The sequence below is a fragment of the Erpetoichthys calabaricus genome, chromosome 2 (assembly GCF_900747795.2).
Source record: "Erpetoichthys calabaricus chromosome 2, fErpCal1.3, whole genome shotgun sequence".
Classification (NCBI taxonomy): domain Eukaryota; kingdom Metazoa; phylum Chordata; class Cladistia; order Polypteriformes; family Polypteridae; genus Erpetoichthys; species Erpetoichthys calabaricus.
Genome location: NC_041395.2, coordinates 46,272,542 through 46,292,946, shown reverse-complemented (window position 1 = coordinate 46,292,946; position 20,405 = coordinate 46,272,542). Strand labels below are relative to the sequence as shown.

Below are 20,405 nucleotides of genomic sequence, written 5' to 3'. Positions count from 1 at the left end.
CAGCAAAGGCTGTTATGTGCTCGCTGTTGCAGGTTCATGTAAGGACTCTTGCAGCAGAGTCCTGAACCAAGTGGAGCTGCCAGGAGAGGGGTTCCAATAGTAGATGTGGGATGTAATGAAAGTTTGGACAAGTTTCTCAGTATTACAGGAGAGGAATCAGTAAACACTGGATATGTTATGAAGGTGGAAGTGAGAAGGTTTCTTAATGTGGTATATGTGGATAGAATAAGAAAGGGAGGAATCAAAAATGACTCCAACATTCCTAGCAGAAGAAGAAGGTCAGATGATATTGTCACCAAGAATGATTGATGTGGTTGATATTAATGTGCAGGTGTTCTTAAAAGAAAAAAGTTTAAATAAAATTTCTGTGAAGGAGGGTACCTACCACAAGAACAGGGCCACATAGGTGGTACATTTCTTTAATTACAATATAAAGTCCTGAAATCCAGGAATGATCTCCTTACAAATACTGGAGGGGCTCCTTTAGTCTTAGACTTTATATCAAGCCTGAAGACCCCTTGACCTCTGGCTGGATTTGGCTGCTCAGGCCATTCGAATTGCTTTTTCATAGCTCTACTATTGGCCACAGGTCTTACCCATTCAGTTTTTTTGCTCCGTGTCCCTGCGCTGTACCCTAATTGTAATGAGCCCAGTATGGCGCCTGCTGTTAATGGCACTGCTGTTTATAAATGAAAGACTAGGTGATTGGGAGCCTTAAAGAGGGGTTGGATGGACTGGAAGGTTTTCTCTCTTTTCGTTACAACTATTAATATTTGGACATATTAGGATATTCATTTATATGTATTTGAGTATTTGTTTATGTAACCCCCCACTGTTTCAAATGATTGTTTAAGTATTCCCTCTTCACTCTCCTTTTTTCTAAACTATTCTTCTTTCCTTTCTTTCTCTTTCCAACTTCTGTGACTGCAGCTTCTTTAGCATTCTCTTGTCATAATGGCATGTACCCTGCACCTCCCAGACCTTCCCAGTAGCCCGCTGGCAATGGAATATGTGAATGACTTTGACCTCATGAAGTTTGATATTAAGAGAGAGCCTTTAGAAAACAGGGATCCCACCACTAATCATCTGTACCAGGCCTCTGCTTGTGTGCCAACCGGGGGTTCCTTGACATCAACACCTTGTAGCTCGGTGCCTCAGTCGCCAAGTTTCAATGATCCTTCTGGCTTTGCTGGTGTGGATCCAAAGGCTTCATTGGAGGATGTCTATTGGATGGCGACTTTGCAGCAGCAGATGGGTCATGACAGCATCGGGATGAGCGCCGAGGATGCAGTCGAGGTTCTAATCAACACAGCACAGCTTCAGGGCCTCGAGTCCAGTTTCAGAAGTGGAGTGTTTGGGCGTACTCCTCAGCACCACCATAGCCATCAGTCTACCGGAGGACCTTTACCGAACCAAAGCTTCACTTTGACAGCTGAAGAATTGGATAGCCAGCAACACAGTCAGATGGTGAGTAAAGTCTGCCATCCTGGGAAATTATCTTTGGGCGTTCTTACTATTCTGCCTGGAAATAGTCTTGCATCACAGGGCGCAAATTCACGCTGGCCCAATTCAGTATTGCCAGCTAAGCTTACTTGCACATCTTTGAGGATGTGAGAAGAATAGCCATACAAACACTGTTGAGATCAGGAAAACTCCACACAGTCAGTGAGCCGGTGCAGGACTTGTTCAAGGCACACAATGGATCAGTGTGGCCGTAGCCTCCTCACCCTTACTGCCATGCTTTAAAATTAGGACCAGGACAGGCTCCAGCCTCACACAAATCTGGACATAGCACTTAAATGTCATTTGACCACGTTCATGTTCAAAGCTTTATTTTCCGTGTGCCCCTATAGTACAAATATCATTGACACTTGTTCTCTTCCCAGGATGCTTCACCTGTCCATGATACATAACAGAACATAATGTACAATAACATTTGCAAGACCACTTAAAATAATTCAGAGTCACAAACCCACCCTGAGAGCACAGGCAGAAATCGGACTTGGATGTCATCTCACACACACCCATAAAAGGCCAATTCAAAATTACCAGCTAAACTACTTAACATGGCTTTAGGGATGTGGGAAGTAAAGTACAGAACTGGTGGAAACCCATAAAAGCATTGGGAGAACATGCAGGCTCCACAGAGACAACAAGAACACAAGATTTAAACCCACAATTTTAGATCTTTGAGGCTGCAGTGCTAACCAAAGTGCCACCATGCTACCCATGAAACATTGCCCTTCCATTTTTTATTCACTGGTTAATCCAGTTGAACTGAAATGAAATACAAACATTTATCAGATACTTACACTTTTGCTCAAAAATAAAAAATTAAAAAAACATTCTGGGCTGACATGGTGACACAATGGTCATCTCACAGTTATTTAGACCTTCCCTGCCTGCTCACTATCTGGGTAGAGTTTGCACATTCTCCTTGTGTACATGTAGGTTTCACTGGCTGCTCCAATATTGCAACATCTGAAAGAAAAGGTAAGCTAGTGAATCTAAACAGGGTGAAAAAGTGTACATGGTGTTAACATAAAGATGGCGTTGACCTTATGTTTCTAAACAGCCATTAACTCTGAGGGAAGAGCAACTAGTAACACATTCATTTTTGACTCTGCTCAGTTTGCTCGCAAGCAAGGTGCCACTCTGACTTACTTGTTTATGAAATTATGCACATTATTACAGGAAAATGCTCAGTACCAACTGTCTAGGCAGTTGGATTCTGCTTTAATTTCCCATGCTCTCTTTTTATTGACAAAATAATTCAAAATTCACAAATAAGAATAAGCGATAGATGTGAAAGGCACTATACCAGAGAGACTGATAGATTGATATTTGCCAGGTACTGTATAGGCAGATAAATTGTGAGAATGTGAAGGAAACTATAATAGACAGACAGATGGACAGATCGGCACTTTATTAGATACTGTAGATTCACAGGCAGATACTGTAGACATGAAAGAATCTATAAACAGAAAGATATGAAAGATACTCAGATAGATATTTATGAAAGGGCACTCTAATTATAAAAGCACCATAACAAGTCAATAGATGTGAAAAGGTACTATAATTACAAAGGGATTTTATAAAGTTGATAGACAGATAAATTCTTTATTTCAACACAACACTAGTTCGTGACATTTCCTTTTGGTTCAGCAAGTATACAAATATGTCCTAGATACAACAAATGCATGCAAATCTAAACAGGGCAAAAGACAAACTGACATCATCACATACACATGTAACAGCAACTTTACCTGTAGCAGCTTAGTTATCTAATTAAAAAGCAAGAAAGTTTGTCTGTCGTGATGTTCGTCATGACACAATCATCAAGTGAGAGGAAGAGTAAATATCCAAAAGCTACAGTTTAGGTGATTAATAAAAAGAAGTTAAAATGACTGAACATGATATCAAAATATTAAGGAAAACCCTAAAACAGTAAATTCTATCTTAATTCAGAAAAAAAAAATTAGGTATCAAGGTTGTGACAAATATGGCAACACTGTCACGTCATCCACACGTAATCAGAAAAGGGAGAGGATGTTTTTATTCCACGTATACCTGTGATTTCCAATGAACTCCCTTTCGAATTCAAACGACTTCACTTTCCAGTATGCCTTGCAATTTCGATGTCCAAAAATAAAGCACAAGGACAATCACTTAAAAAAAGTTAATGGAGTTTTCCTGAAACAACCGTGCTGTTCACACGGCCAGCTATTTCTTCCTGAGAAGGATCAGGTAAGAATTTATATGTTCTCACTCCTAATGGCGAAATGAAAACATGTATCATAAGGTACTCTTAATCCATTATTTGTTAATAATGGCAGTTTGACTTTTGAACAATATTCTAATAACACATTCATTGCTAAATAATAAATGGGCACTGTTTCACTTTTTTCTGACCCAAGCAACAGTTGGGCATCTCCTCTAGTAAAATTATACTCAGATTTTAATGTGAACTCAAAAATTGTATGGCAGTGGTGGTCTGGGGTTTGGGGGATGAGCTAAGTTTGGAGTGAGCATTCCTAGAGAACGGATCTGAAATGTTTTCTAGATAGAAAAGAACTCAAAGAAGTTATGGACTGGGTGAGAGGGGTCTGAGGTGGTTTTAGTGGTACAGCTTAGGTAAAGGAATAGGAAGATTGGGAGTTCCCAGCCAGCTGCTTTTGTAGCTTTGGACACAATGCCTTCCATTTAGCTTTTTGAATAATCATCCAAGCTCTCATACCAAACTGAGATGGGGGTTGTCAAAACACTTTGGATGTGAAGAAGCTGTTGGTTTACTTTTGTTTTGTAGTTGCCTAAAAAAATCCTCTGCTGTGCTTTCTTGATGTCAGTTTACCCTGAGCAGGCCTGCCTAACCCACTGAAAACATCATCCTTATCAGGGTTGCCACTGATGGTCTTGGTAAGACTGATTATCAGTCCTTTGTACGTCAAGAGTCTCCTTCGTAGCATCTGTCCACTTCTCAGCCTCTGGCTAACTGTCAGCTTGCATTGTGGTTCTTTTTCATCATTTTTGGTCAAGGTCATGTCTGTCCACTTTTACAGCACTAGATCTGGAGAAGGGGGTGGCCTCAAAAAGTCCTGATGTTTCCCCTTTGTCGTCACCTAGTAGGCTTGTTCTATGTTTTAGACTCGGACATGGTTTTCAATTTATCGTATGTGATTTACACGTTACTTCAGTTTAGGTAGACGTGTGCTAAAAAAAGAAAAAAGCTCCTAAAGTTCAATTATCTAACATTAACAGAGTGAGAAAGTAGACGCTAAAAAGTAGCTACCAATTATATATCACCAAACTTTATTACCCTTAAACTTGAAGCATTTAGTGTATAGCTATTGTTAGTATTGAGAAGAGTCTTTGTACCAGAATTAAAACCCAAAAACATTGCATACGAATCCCAGCTTTCAAGAAGTAATTCCAGAGACAATGTGGCTTGGGTTCATGACAAAAATAGTGAGGGAAATGTTTGATTAAAGAAAAACAATCAAATGTAATTTGTGGGAGTCAGACCTCGATTTCTTGATGGAAAGGCCACCACCATTACAACCTGCATGGTTCTACATCTATGTTGGTAGATCACACTGCTGTAGTTTACTTGCTGTTTTCAAACCTTAGCCCTCTTTCCTGGCTTTGCCCAACTATTAAATATAAAGTGAGAATAAATGATTGTGTTGAGAATAAAGACAATTGGTAATCGCATTTCATTACGCCAAGCACTCGCTCCAAACCAAAGCTGCCTGTGCCACCCCGATGGGGAAAGGCAAAGAGTGATATATCAGAAACCTGACTTGGGCAGCTTCAAATGTTGCAGTGCTGGTGTAAAGATGAGAGATTCTGACTGTAATAAATAACTCCAGAGAAAATATTTTTTGGGGTCATCACAAAAATAGCATGGGGGAAATCCTTGATTAAAAATAAATAAATAAATATAATGAACAGAATCAAACCTGGATTTCTTGGTTGATAGGGAAGTATGCAGAGTGACTTTGAATGGCTACCGCCGCCCTGCTCTGACATGGCTTGAGTTTTTCTTTTCACAGAACATTAGAATTAACGTTGCTATTATTGAGTGCCACCTGCACACCATGGGCTACAGTGATGTGCCACTGCAGGAGATTTCTGTTGATGCTGCGTCTTTGTTTTTTCTTGACATTACTTTTTTCACAGAGTACCAGCATGTTTTTAGAAACAACTGTTAATGATGACATAGGACTACAAATGTTATCATTTCAGTTAAAATGTTGTTTCTCATCTTTCCTTCATTTGATAAACTTGAACCCATGTATTGTTGTTTCTAATATATATTTACCATACAGAATACATGATTTGCTACTGCATTGTTATCATCATTATCTTCATGCTTCCCATCAGGTGGTTGAGGGTGAGGCTTTAAGGCAAAACACACAATGAAGCTCCTAATAAGTAACAATCCATCCACTTCCTAAACGTCTTCTTGCAGTACACAGTAATCACAGCAGTGATGACCAGCAGAAGCCAAACTCTCTCCTGACTGAACCTGCTCCTTCTCACTCACCACTCTAGTTTTAGCCATCCACCTAAATGCCAGTCTTTGGAAGTGTGTGAGAAACCTGGTGAACACGGGTAGCACCCTAGGAGACCATACAAACTGCACACAGAAAGCAGCTGAACAGTAGCCCAGCCATCCCACTCTTCTGTCTGCTGTGCCATTATATTAATGTTAATCACCTACATCCATTACGTTGTGCAATAACGCTAATTAATTACATTTATATGGAGATTTTCTAGAAACTCCAAGTGCTTTACATAGACAGTGATAAGCCACTCCAACCACCACCAATGTGTAGCGTTCACCTGGATTATGTGATGGCAGCCATTCTTGCCCCAGTATGCTCACCACACATTAGTTATTAGGCGGTGAAGGGGTAACAGGGACAGTTAGCCAATAAGACATAGGGAATGATTAGGAGGCTAGAATAGACAAGGCCATGGTGGACTATTTAAGTTTTTTTTGGGAGTTTTTCCTTGTCTTCTTAGAGAGTCAAGGCTAGGGGGCTGTCAAGTGGCAGGGCCTGTTAAAGCCCATTGCAGCACTTCCTGTGTGATATTTGGCTATACAAAAATAAACTGTATTGTATTGTATTGTATTGTATTTAGTCCAGACATTGTGGGGCACCCTACTCTTTTCAAAAGATTCCCAATGTTCTTCTATGACCACAGATAGCCAGGAACTCCGTTTTACATCTCATCCAAATGACGCCACCATTTTTATAGCACAGTGTTCTCGTCATTGCACTGGGATCCACACACAGACCACAGGGTAAGTGTGCTGTACTGGCTTCACCAACACCTCTTCCAGTAGCAGTTCAAGCTGCTAGATGATGGCCCATCTAAGTACTGGCCAGGCCCAAATGTGCTTTGTTTCAGGTGGATGACCTTTTCTGAAGAGCAGATCTAATGGTTTTAATAGCCAGAACTCGCTTAGAAGTAAGAACCTTCCTCGAGTTAAATTTGCTTGTAATGTCCAGAAAGAAGTTGGGAAATGATGGTAGGTTACCTTTAGAGGCCCAAAGAGATTAACTGAATTGGATAAAGTGGGTTTAAGAATGTTATGATTATGATCTTTGATATTTGCGACTGTTTGTGCATTTCTTCATGAGTGTCTATGAAAATCCAGTGCTGCTGCAAGGAAACACATATGGGCACCCAATCAAGTGCACTCGCTTGGTAACATTAAAAGCTGTTTTGCCATTGTTGCCCTCACTGCTCTCCTGGTGAATTGATCAATGAAAATATTTAATCCATATTAAAATGTGGATAGTCAGAAACAACGTGTCATGGTGTAAATGAAGACAGCAGCAACACATTTTCATAAAGATATATCCTTCCATGCATTGTTTTACTTTCACTCTGTCCATTTCAGGGTCCCTGGGGCAATAGCCCATCCCAGCAGCACTGAGTACAAGGCAGGAACTAATGGCAGACTGGGCACACAAGTCCATTACTGCCTTTGGGATGTGGAAAGTAAACCAGAGCATCTAGAAAAATCCCACACAGACATGGGGAGAACATGTAAACTCTGCACTGACAGGTAGCACACTAGGATTTGAACCCGAGACTCTGGAGTTGTGCAGTGCGAATGCTAACCACAGTGTCTCTTTCACATAAAGGTGAATGGTAAAAAAATCACTTTATTGGAAAAAAAAATCTCATGTTAGTTTTGTCATATAATTTCAACGTTACAGAAGCAGGACCTGTTAAAGCATTTGCTGACTCATCATCTGTTTCAGTAACATTAAAAATGGTTTTAGAAAAATCACCACGGCAAGCCCTCATTCAGTCAGTGCGAAGAGAACAATGACTTACTGCAGTGGATTCATCTACTAGAAGCTTTCTTTTGACTGTATTATCTGAGCATTTGTCCTAGTTGAAGTCACACGTACAGAGCGGCGCTGCCTCATTAACTTTTGTGGCTTTTTTCTGATTGTAGAATTTGAAAGCCCCTAAAGGAACTAACAGTTTTTTACTTTCAATTCACTTTACAAAACTCTGAAAATACCGTATGTTGGGTAAGGTAGTAAATAGGCTGCTTTGAAAAGTTGAAATGGTAACATTTCTTTAATGTGTTATGACTGCTTGGGGTGCTCTTGAGCTGGTCCGGTACTCAGAATAGCACGCTGACTTCTTCCAGAGCTCCACACAAGCGGCTTTATTGAGGAAGGTAAGGCATCCAGGGAATGGAGCAAATAGAGAGGAGTAAACACAATGAAACCAAAGACTGCGCCCACCATGGGCCTCATTAAACTGTCTGCCCACTCCTTCATGGCCTCCTGTGTCACTTTGTGAGCCAGCCATATTGAGGTCTTTAGAATAATGGACAAATCGCCCTTTGGGGTACGTTGTCTTATTTAAAATGGTTGCTGTACCCTGTGGTGTATGTGACATTTTGTGTGTTAGGTGCTTATGCCACCTATTTTCAATTTCTTCTTCTATCTAACGTTATTTTTTTATTTTCACTTTCAGTCTATTTTCATTTTATAAGTTTTTCCCATGTCTGGTTGGGTTTCAACTCCCTAACTTGGTTTTCCTCCCACTTCCCCAAGATAAGCATATTAGGTTAACTGGCGACTCTGAAAGGCCCAGTATGAGTGTGAGTGTCCTGTAATGGACTGGTACCCTGTCCACAGCTGGATACATCCTAGTACCCCCAGCTCCAGCCCCCACAGTCCTAAACTGGATTGTGAACCATGGCGGCAAAAAAAGGAAAAAGGACCTTACAGGAGCTTTCCAGCTACCGAAATTGATTTCTTTCAAATATTGTCAATATACATTGAAATACCCACACAATATTTGGGTGCAAGTGTTAGTTAGGGATATGAACCCCAAAAGAAAAAGATCTAGTCAGGAAATTTCAAACAAAGGAAACAGCAATAGGAGCAAAAGGAAATTAGTCATGACATGATTGAAGTGTTTAAAATTATGGAAGGAATTGGTACAGTGGATCCCAGGTGTTACTTTCAAATACATTTTGTGACAAGAACATCGGCACATGGTTGGGCAGATTTCACACAAATATTGTAAAGTTTCTCTTCACACAAACTGCAACCGACACATTGAATAAATTACCAAGTAGAGTGGCAACGTCAACTTGACATTATTTTAGACAATCTAGATGAACAGGATAGACAAACTCATTGGGCTGATTGGCCTTTCCTCATCACGGCTTTTCTAATGGCCTCCCTAATTCCATACAGCAGAGTTTCTCAGTTTATTAGCATTCAGCCACACTGACTTTAAGAAATCCAGTCAATAAAGATAAGCTATACAGTAGGTAGCTGGCTCAGCATTACCACCTCCTGACATATGGCATGTATAGAAGAAACGCAAAAAAAGTACTTAGAATTAACATTTGTCTAATGTTGCCTTATTAAAAAGCTTAAAGAAATTTTCCTTTAGCTAAGCTCTCCTTCTCAGGGATGGGGTTTGATTTGTTTTCAAATTTGTTGGGTTATAAATGGATCTGTTTGTATGGAATGATTACAATGAAAATTAATAAAATAAAAATATAAAAAAAAAAAAAAAGAATTAACATTTGGTACAACTAAAGAACCAAACTGATTTAGAAGACTCGATGGAAATAAACCGTTTTAATCCAGTTTATGTAACAACACAGTTGTTCCCGCACACATTGTCATGAATGATGAGGATTAGCATCAAAGTTAGCAGATCATGAAGGATAGGAGGAAGGTTGTGACTACATATGCATGTGCGAATTTGGTGAAAATCATTATCATGTAAAATAAACATTTATATAAGATTAAGAAAATGGTGTTCATAGTCTCAACAGGAGGGGATTTTGGTACACACTGTAGGGTTCTCTTAACAAGCATGGTGGTGGCAGCTGCTGCCTTTACCTTTTGATAGATAGATAGATAGATAGATAGATAGATAGATAGATAGATAGATAGATAGATAGATAGATAGATAGATAGATAGATAGATAGATAGATAGATAGATAGATAGATAGATAGATAGATAGATAGATAGATAGATAGATAGATAGATAGATAGATAGATAGATAGATACTTTATTAATCCCAAGGGGAAATTCACATACTCCAGCAGCAGCATACTGATACAAAAAACAATATTAAAGAGTAATAAAAATGCAGGTAAAAACAGACAATAACTTTGAATAATGTTAACGTTTACACCCCCGGGTGGAATTGAAGAGTCGCATAGTGTGGGGGAGGAACGATCTCCTCAGTCTGTCAGTGGAGCAGGACAGTGACAGCAGTCTTTATTGTCACATACACGGCATAGTAAAGTTCTTGTGCCACAGTATAGTCCTCACGACCATAGTTGTCTATACAGGCAAAAAGTCAATAAGATGAAGTACAAAGACATAGGTACAGTAGATACAGTAGGAGTAACAGAAGAATGGCCTCAGATACACAGTGCAGATCACTCTTAGGGGGTCTGCTCCACTCCATCTGCCTCAATCAGCTCCTCCTCGCTTCACCATTTGCTTGTCATATTGTGATTATGTTTGTTTTTCATTATTATTATTTTTTTTAATTTTATACATGTTCTTCTGGGCCCCTTTTGTTATTTATTTTGTGCTACGTGTTATTTTTTATGTTTTTCAATGTTGTCACTTTTGCATTTATGTAACACCATCAGGTAAATCACCTGATCAGTTCCATCACATCAATGATCCATTATGCGTGTACGCACTGGCATTTACGCATGGAGTTATCTCACTGTGAATAAAGACTCAATTATGAGGTCCTTAGTAGCTTAGCTGTAAAATACAAGTAAAAGAGGTTTGTTACGTTGTTCTGACTTTGGCTCTGTTTCAGGATAAAATGTTCAGCTCTTCATCTGGGTGCCCAGTTCATTTTTGCTTTCTCTTTTTTGAAAATTTTTTTTAGCCCTTGCCAGTCTAACCACACTTTTGGGGGTCACTGCTCTCACAGTGATCCCCATGTTACTTAAGCATACACACAGCACACTCTCATTCCGTGGAAAGTAAAGCAATCAGCACCTGGAATAAATTGAATTAAAAAGTTTTCGCTATTTTGCCTTTAGATGATTCTGTGGAATAACAATATATGTGATGAAGTCAGTCGTATTTCAAGGATGGGATCTTTACTCACAGTATTCTTTATCCTTGTCAAATGTTGTGACCTTTGGAATCAACGGACAGAAAGAAGGGAGGCTCAGCACAGTAGGGTGTCCAGGAGTCAGTAGGCAGCCAGTTGGCTGAGGTCTCCAGAACTGTGACTGTGTCTGACTTTGTGCTGTAACTCATTGCGGACCCCTACAGATGTTTACTTTTTCCAGTGTTCTGCTGACTGAAGTTTTCGCTTTTCTCTCCTATGTTGTCAGCTGGCCACAGTTCTACAATTAATGTAATGGATAGATGTTGTTAGATTCCATTTATGATGATCAGTCTGGAACTCTTTTTTTCTTCCTGTGTGTTTAAATAATTTTTTGTCTTTATGAGTACTCATTGCTGTTTGTAAATAGTCATTTGTAAAGTCTGTAATTGCATTTACCTGAGAACTTGTTACAGTGCTCTGAGTCTACACTCGGTGAAGATTGCTATATAAAAATAAACTGAATAGAATTGAATAGAACTTGTAAAAGTGTGGATTTCTATCTGGTCACATTTTGATCCCTAACTGGAAGGTTTCTGGATGATCTCACTGCACTGCCAGTCTGTCATGTTCCTGCCCTTTTTGGTTCATAGAGCCCTTTTGATGATGTGATCTGCCACATGTTGTGCTTTGCCTTATTTCAGAAATCTGTTTCTCCTGAAACAGATATTTCCTCAGACTTTTATGGATATTCCTGGGATTTTTAAAACATGGAGACAACATTCTTGAAGTCATCACTATTTGATAAATATATAAGGTAGTTTAAGTTATTCATGCTTTACTATGACCCCATCTTGTTTTGGCACAGACACTGCCGTGTTGTGCTACTGTTGTCATGGTAGTTGTTGGGGGGCGTGGCTTTATAGTCACATCACTAGCACGATGATATAAAAACCTAAGTGTAGTCAAGAAGCAACATGCTGGACTGTTTGGATTCCTCTAAAAGGTCTGTCTCTGCATTTTGCTATTGATTTCTCTGTCTTTGGTCCTTTGTTTCTGTTTTTTGACCTTGTACTTGACAGTCTTTTTAGCTTTGGTCTTTAACATACCTCAAGATTTATGTCTAAATAGCAATTTTATTTAGAGCACACATTATAAACTTTCTTTTCATATAAACAAATTTGAAACTGTAAGTGGAAGATTTAACAATACCTCAAACCCACAGGGCCATTGGGTTTAGAGTCAAGAGGTGAGATGAGGCAGTGGCTCCACTGGTTGGAGGAGGAGAGGCCAGGGTTGAGAGGTGAGAAGGAAAGAGGATTTTGATTGAGCAAGGGAGTTAGCCTGCTCATCTAGCAGAGGGGAACTGACCCCTGCATAGGCAGGTCCATACGGCCATCAGGTGTTGTTTATTCTGTAGCTTGTATACACCAGGGGCCTCATGCATAACCCTGTGCGTATAATTCGCACTATAACATGACATAAGCATAAATCTGTGCAAACACCAGCTTCCACGTTCTTCCGCTTCATAAATCTTGGTCAGCATGAAAATTAACGCACGTGCCTGCTGTCCCACCCCAATTCCTCCCAGAATTATGCCTCTTTGAATATGTAAATCAATATAAATAGCGCTTAAGCTCAGCCTTCTGTGAAAAGACAATGGCAAAAGCACGGGGGAAAATAGAAGAATTTCAGTGAATACCAAGTGGAGGCAAAGAAAAACGTACTATTTGTTGGTTTAAACAGTGGTATAAACAACAAAAGGTAGTTGATCGAGTCACATAGCGTGTCAGAGAAACTCAAAAGCTCAAGAAGTTGTCAGATATCAAAGTTGCAGTGAAAAGGGGAGTCGTAGCCCACCATCTGAGTGTCATATGAAAGCTTATTAGGGTACAGAGAAAAAAAATGGCACACAGTGTGAAAAAAGCACGAAATGTCAACTTTAATCTTGAATTTTCCACTTTAATCACGTAGTTTATGTTGTCATTAAAGTAGAACATCATAAACTTCATCTGAAAATCGTTTAATTTACTAGTTTCCCAAGTCCCATCATAACTAAAGTAGCATGTTAAATGCTTTGTTTTGTATTTGATCTTCTATGTGTGTGAATCACTACGTGCTTCCGGGCTTTCTCTTCTTCCGACAGGACAAAGAATCCATTACATTCGTGATATTACAGCTTTCTGAATAATTAAAATACTGAGAAGTATACGTGATATCATTTTCATGATGATAGGAGTTAAAGCATGTCATTAAACATGAGAACACGGTGGCGCAGTGATTGTTCATGTCTCACGCAAGATGCTTGCTGCGCCATGCACGACCATCGATGAAATAATTTACTACAGAAGTCTCTTTCAAACGTACTAACCTCCAATTCCTGTCCTTACTTTTCTTTCTCCAAATACCCAATCGCCACACAATCAGCTCTGTAATAGACGTTAAGCCATCTGTAAGCTTAGAACACTGATTCTTCAAAACTTTTAAGGAACATTGAAATATCTTAGTATTGTTTAATTATTCTATCCATCTATCCTTCCAGTGTCATGCCGGCCACAGCAAGAATACAGCGCGAGGCACGAACAAACCGTGAACGAAGCTCCAGCTCCTCGCTAGCGCTGCGGCACCTTGTAGTTAAAGTTAAAGTTTTATCTGTATAATATAATAAACATATTTTGCTGCATTTCATCTTAAAAATGTTATCATCATCATATGTAAATACGCACTTTATAAAGTGACTCAGGTTGTGCAATATTATAACTGTATCGCAAGTTTACAGTGAGGTAATTGTACTTATAAGTACAAACAGTTCTACAAGGAGTACTTGATGGACTGATTGAGTGCGTTTATAGTTCTTGGGATGAAACTGTTTCTGAACCGCGAGGTCCGTACAGGAAAGGCTCTGAAGTGTTTGTTGTGTGAGAGCAGTTCAAATAGCGAATGGCTGAGGTAGTCCGTGCTTGATGCTGTATACCAATAATTCTGTTTCCGATCAGCTGCTGTACAGCTGTGATTCACACTCAGATACAGTGATATAAGTATTCTGAGTGGTGCAGTGAGAGTAACAACGCTAAGCAGTTATGGTATTTGGAATAGTTTGACCAGTCTGTGGACCATTATATTGTTACAGGTTAATTACAATCAGATGCATTAAACTAATAAACAATATGTGGTTAATTTCAGTGTATTTATAAAGCCGTGTCAGGGATGTGGATCTAAAAAAGAAAGGATAACCACACAGGAACAGTAGCACTGCTTTGACGCTGGGTGCCGCCAGTCTGCAAAACTGAGCGGAGAACTTGCGTACGCCAGGGTATGAGCTAACATGGAAATGTACATGGCTTTACGCCAAGTTTAGATTTTATACATCACAATTTGAATATGGAAACATTCTTACACAACATCTTTGTGCGTACGCACCGTTTATACATGAGGCCGCAGGTGTTTATTCATTCCTTGCATTTAGTTGTTCATCAAATAAAATGTTTTTCTGTGTATTCTTTTCTTTGGTCCCATTTTTGGTATGTATTTGCTTCTTTTCAAAATACTCTTCAATTATAGTACATTGTGTTTTTTTCTGACTTTACTCGGGTTTCATCCCATGTCTCATTCCCATTCCCTCTTATCTTTCTTATGCTTTACTACAGAGCTGAATGCTTGTAGTCTGAGAAAAAAAGTAAAGTAAATGGTTCATGCAAGAGTAACTTACTGCACATCTTCAAAGGAATCAGGTCCGTATTGTTCAAACTGTGGCTTACATGTCTGTTACATATGCATGCTGGCCAGATCTCACATACTGTTGATAGAGGGCCCTAATATTTGTTTGAATCCACATTGGTCCACATTTTCTGTGGAAAGTTATCAGCAGATCTACAGATTTGTCAGACAGGCTTGATGTTCTCAAACTCTCCTCTGTCTGTGATTTTAGGTCACACCTGATTTGCGACTGGAAGAGCAGTTTTCAGATGAGCAGTTAGTGAGCATGTCTGTCCGGGAGCTAAATCGCCATCTGCGGGGCTTCAGCAAAGATGAGATTGTCAGGATGAAACAGAAACGTCGCACTCTAAAGAATCGTGGCTATGCACAGTCCTGCCGCTACAAACGTGTTCAGCAAAAGCAGGTCCTGGAGGCAGAAAAGAGCCACTTAGCACAACAGGTAAGACAAATGAAATAACAACTCTGCTGTTCGTGACAAGAATGAATGTGTTATCCTCAATACTAGACTGCTGAAGGACAAAGCAGTGTTCAGAAGAGCAGCTGACTATCGGTCCATTGAGTGTCCGGCTAGGGAGCAGCCATGAAAGCTATATAAAAATTTGGAGATCGCTTGCGAATTGAAGGTGAAAGGGAGAAGATCATGTTTAAGCAATGCAGGTTATGTTAATAAAACTTCCTTTCGTTTGAATTAATAAAGTAGGAAGAGTACAGCCTCACAGCTCTGGAAAACCAGGTTCAAATCAGAATCATTTTTATTCACCAGTACTTAATGTATAGAAATTTAGCTTGGTAGATTTTGATCTGCTTATAATAGAACATCCATCCATCCATTATCCAACCCGCTGAATCCGAACACAGGGTCACGGGGGTCTGCTGGAGCCAATCCCAGCCAACACAGGGCACAAGGCAGGAACCAATCCTGGGCAGGGTGCCAACCCACCGCAGGACACACACAAACACACCCACGGGCCAATTTAGAATCGCCAATCCACCTAACCTGCATGTCTTTGGACTGTGGGAGGAAACCGGAGCGCCCGGAGGAAACCCACGCAGACACGGGGAGAACATGCAAACTCCACGCAGGGAGGACCCGGGAAGCGAACCCAGGTCCCCAGGTCTCCCAACTGCGAGGCAGCAGCGCTACCCACTGCGCCACCGTGCCGCCCATAATAGAACATGTCACATACAAATAATGTAAATAGTATAAATTAAACAATATACATTATAATTATAAAGATGTGCACAGAAAGCATAGAGTGTCTGCCCATGTTCATACACATGCATACACACACTCACACCTTCATTTATCTAAGAACAGCAGCCATACCACATGCACTTCAGAACAAGTCATCCACCTGAAGCTAAGTGTGTTCGGCCCCAACCAGAGGTGGTGGTGAGACCATCAGGGGGTGCTTACCTTGTGGAGTGATGGGGACAATGTGCTGTAAATATGGCGCTGTCCTTCAGATGAGACCTAAAACTCTCTGTGGTCAGAAAAGATCCATGGGCATCCTTTGTAAAGAGTAGGGTGTATCCGATGTCCAGGCTAAACTGCCCACTACGGCCTAGTCATTCTGGCCCCCTAATCATCCCCGGTCTCTAATTGTCTACTTTTCTTTCACCACTTCACTACCTAACAGCTAATGTGTGGGGAGTGTACTGGTGTAAAAATGGCTGCCGTCACATCATCCAGGTGGGTGCTACACATTAGTGGTAGTTGAAGTGGCTCCCCACTCACTGACGCGCTTTGAGTAGTGAGAAAAGCACTATAAAAATGTAAAGAATTATAAATTATTAACACACAAATAAGCATGGAAGACAGGCTGAATTACTGGTTTGTGGTTGCGGCTCTCAGAAAGAAACTATTTAGGTGTTTATTAGTTTTAATTCTAATTGAATTGAACGAAAGTGTTTTCCAGAGGGGAGCTTTTGGAACAAATGATTATTTGGTTGAGTTGTGTCAGTGGTGATTCTTTTAACATGGTTTATGGCATTAGATGATTACATGTCTGCAACAGCCAATTATTTTCTCAGCAGACCAATAGTCAGTAGCTGATTTCGAATTTACGTAATCCTCATTTTATTATAAAAAGCAAAGTTATCAGACAAAAACAATAGACACATAAGCAGTAACCACACAACCATGGCTTCCCTGATTGCATATTGTCCCCATATCATGTGGGTTCTCGCCACCTTGTGCAGTCAGGACACCCGTGTGGCGTCAGTTTAACATAAGGTGTAATCTCTTGATGGGGACCATTAGTAATGGTGAGCCAAAGTCGTAACCGAGAGGACAACAATCAGATCAACAATGAGCAGGACATGGGATAAAACCAGAGATCGAGAAACGTAGGAAGAGGGTCAGTAATCAGAGCATTTCACGTAGCCTAAGCCAAAACGTAAAATCTAAATCAAAGCCGAAGAAAAGACAATGAGCAGTAACCAGAGGTATCATTAATAATAAGAATGCAAGGGTTTTATGTTTTGATTTATAAACAAACTTGAACAGTCAGGCATTGAGGTAATTACGTCATCCATAACACACTTCTAGCAACAGCCTGACAATCCTGCATCACAAATAGCAAAGATAATAAACAGTGTTGATAATAAACACGAACAGCACCCATAATAAAAACAAAATGGCACCACAGGAAGACATAAGATGTCTTTAAAATTAAAAAATTATTATTCACTTAATTCCTTGACCTCTAATACCCATCAGAATGATACAATATGTCCATTATTTTTGAGGTAGAGGAAAAGGCTGATAAAATATAAAGCAAAGTGCAGATCATGACAACGTGTTAGATGTGGCCCAATATGAGGTATTGTGAGCAAGTGAGTGAATAAGAGATGATGGATTATATCCCATATTCAAACGGTAGGTTGTGGCATTCTGTAACCCTATAGTTGGATTCAGTGGGAGCAGAGAATGGACGGATGGGGTGGATCTCAAAGACATCGTTTTTAGGTTAGATGAAGAGTCTGGATTGTCTCAGTAAGTGGAGTGCTCTGCAGCCACCTGTCATCCGTCCCTGTGCCCAGTCATTTCAATTACGCTGGGATAAAGCTAGTTATGAAAATAGATGGATACATATTGATAGTTTCTGACTGTTCAGTTGTATGTGTAGAAATAATCTGTTCTCATTTAAAGTCATTATTTATTTCTCTGTTTTTCTCTGTTTCTTTCACTTGTACATGTTTCACCACCTCAGATGGAGCAGCTACAATGTGAGCTAACTCGCATTCTACAAGAACGAGATGCCTACAAGTCCCGCTATGAGAAACTCCTGACCAAAAGCTTTGAAGACAGAGAGAGACCCCTGCTTGTTCCATGCCTAGAATCTCACCAGCCCCATCCCAGGAATTCATTTGCTGAGGAGCTTTGATAGGGTATGCAGATTGATGGCACCAGTCGAGTGTCATGGAATTATGACATGCAACCATAAGCTATGTATTGGTAATAATGCTGGGGGATTTCAATCCCTGTGGCAGATCGTGTGAGAAAAATGTCTAGGAGCAGTGTTGGTTCTAGTTCCACAGCAACGGCTTCCCTTCAGCCCACCAGTCAGGCTTTTTAAGAACAAATACAATTCAATGTTACGCATGCCGGACATGCTAAGGAAGAGAACCTGAAAAGTGAAGAAAGTTGATCCCCATTCACATTCACGACAGGAGTCTCACTCCTTCGCACTTTCTAATTCTCCATGTTTTTCCAGTGATAAACATCTGCTTTTTCTCGGCTTTCTCTCACGTTTCAAGTTTTGGCAACGTTTTGATTTTATCAAATGTTTTAGAATGTCAACACATCTTCTCCAAAGATCGACTTGGTCCAATTTCAGGGTTATTAAAGTGTGCTAAGTTTGTGGTTTTTTTGCCTGCCTCCATGTCATTGAAATTTATGAGTTCTAGCAAGGCCAGGCCTGTGTTCAGACATCCATGAATAATCTGTCACTAATATGAATCCTGCTGGCTGAAGAGGTTCAGTGCACACAGACTGATAGTGCAGGAGGAAAGTGTTGTGCCTTTGTCCGGCGGCAATGAGCTCACCTCTGTGTGCCCCTCGGCCATCCACAGAGAGCTTAACAGAGCAAAAGCCCCCCATTCGGAGGGACTGCCAGGCTTATTGTTCAATGAGCGAGGGGGCGCAGTGTATAATCTATGTTCAGAATGGCCAATGATGGGGGGGAGGGTCAAAACCGCATGCATCAGCAGTCCTTACAGCGAAGGGAAACGATGAACCCGTTAGCCACCAGCGGCACACACTGTGGATGTGAAGTGCAATCTGCTGGATCAGGTGGTCTGAGTTAGGAGTGAAAACTAAGCAAAGTCTGCTCTGCCATCGTCTGCCGGTCCGTGTGCACAAAAGGCTGCATTGGTCATTTGAACCCACCGCCTGTGTTACTGCTGGAGGAAGTGAATTCATCCTCAAAATAAAGTGTCATCCATCCAGAGGGGTGGGGGCAACAGGCACAAAACTCAACTGAAAAGACTCAACCACCCTCAAGTCCCAAAATGGTCAAATGTATTACAATTATTTTAGTGCAAAGTCTAAATAAATAAGGTCAACAGGGTGAATTTAATAAATGCAAATCCTTTACTTTAACTTTGAGAAAAAGAGATTACATATATAAAACAGCACAATAAATGCAACATTTTTACAAAAAATTGAAAAACAACAATAATAAAGTACATTTTAACAATCTTAATAAGTAAAAAAAAATGGTAAAATGGTGTGAACTGGTGGCCTGGGGGGTCTAAGGACTAAATTTTGACATCCTAGCCCCCTTGTCTTGCTGTTACCCACTCACCCTGCAGCTGAACTGGTGCTGCTGGTTTGGCCACCTGGACAGACTAAAGGCTGAATCATAAATAGACGAGACGAGTCGTCCGAACAAAACGAGTTGAGATGATTTCCGGTTTGCCTAATTAATATTAGGTTCTTAAAGCGCTCCTCCAAAGTGCGTGTTTTTCAGAGCAGCTCTGTTAACGCGGGCATACTTAAGTGAATCAACATTACAGATTCTCCACTACTTACCACCACTCTGCTTCTTTTCTTCTTCCTGTCTTTGTTTTTTTTTCTTCCACTTTTTATTTCCAGGCATGTAAATCCTCTCAGGATTTATGCAAAATGGAGCTGATTACATTTAACATTAACTTAAAAAGTAAACACTTTTGCAGTGAAGATCAGGACACATCCCTTATGGGGGATCAGACTGAGCCATTGTAGTGGATCAATGCTATGCTTCAAGGAGGGGTGGGGGTCCCACACAGTTGTCATTGCTGAGAGTAATTATGAAAATGGACACTATTGGGGGCCCCCTCTCAGTTCAAGGACCCCAGGCAATTGTCTGCATGGCCTGTCCTGTCATTACCCCTCTGCATCTATCTATCTATCTATCTATCTATCTATCTATCTATCTATCTATCTATCTATCTATCTATCTACGAGGGGGAGTCAAGCTAAAGTTAGAAAATGGGATGAACCTTAACAAACCTGATGATGTCATTTCTCAAAGTCGTCTCCACCCTTCTCAATGCACTTGTGCCACCTTCCTGGAAGTTCCTGGAATCCAGCTGAATAAAAGGTTTTG

General features: G+C 40.3%; 1 protein-coding gene across 1 annotated transcript; it reads left to right on the top strand.

Moving 5' to 3' along the window:
• Positions 1–950: 950 nt before the first annotated feature.
• On the top strand, positions 951–18,677 carry LOC114645264 (transcription factor Maf-like). The gene is made up of 3 exons (XM_028793136.2): positions 951–1,467; positions 15,023–15,250; positions 18,027–18,677. The coding sequence occupies exons 1-3, from the start codon at positions 955–957 to the stop codon at positions 18,198–18,200; spliced, it is 915 nt and encodes a 304-aa protein (XP_028648969.1). The 5' UTR covers positions 951–954; the 3' UTR covers positions 18,201–18,677.
• Positions 18,678–20,405: the final 1,728 nt, after the last annotated feature.

Coding starts and splice junctions, on each gene's coding strand:
- LOC114645264 (XM_028793136.2), top strand. CDS start 955: ATGGCATGTACCCTGCACCTCCCAGACCTTCCCAGTAGCCCGCTGGCA. Junction 1,468..15,022: donor GCCAGCAACACAGTCAGATG/GTGAGTAAAGTC, acceptor CTGTGATTTTAG/GTCACACCTGATTTGCGACT. Junction 15,251..18,026: donor AGAGCCACTTAGCACAACAG/GTAAGACAAATG, acceptor TCACCACCTCAG/ATGGAGCAGCTACAATGTGA.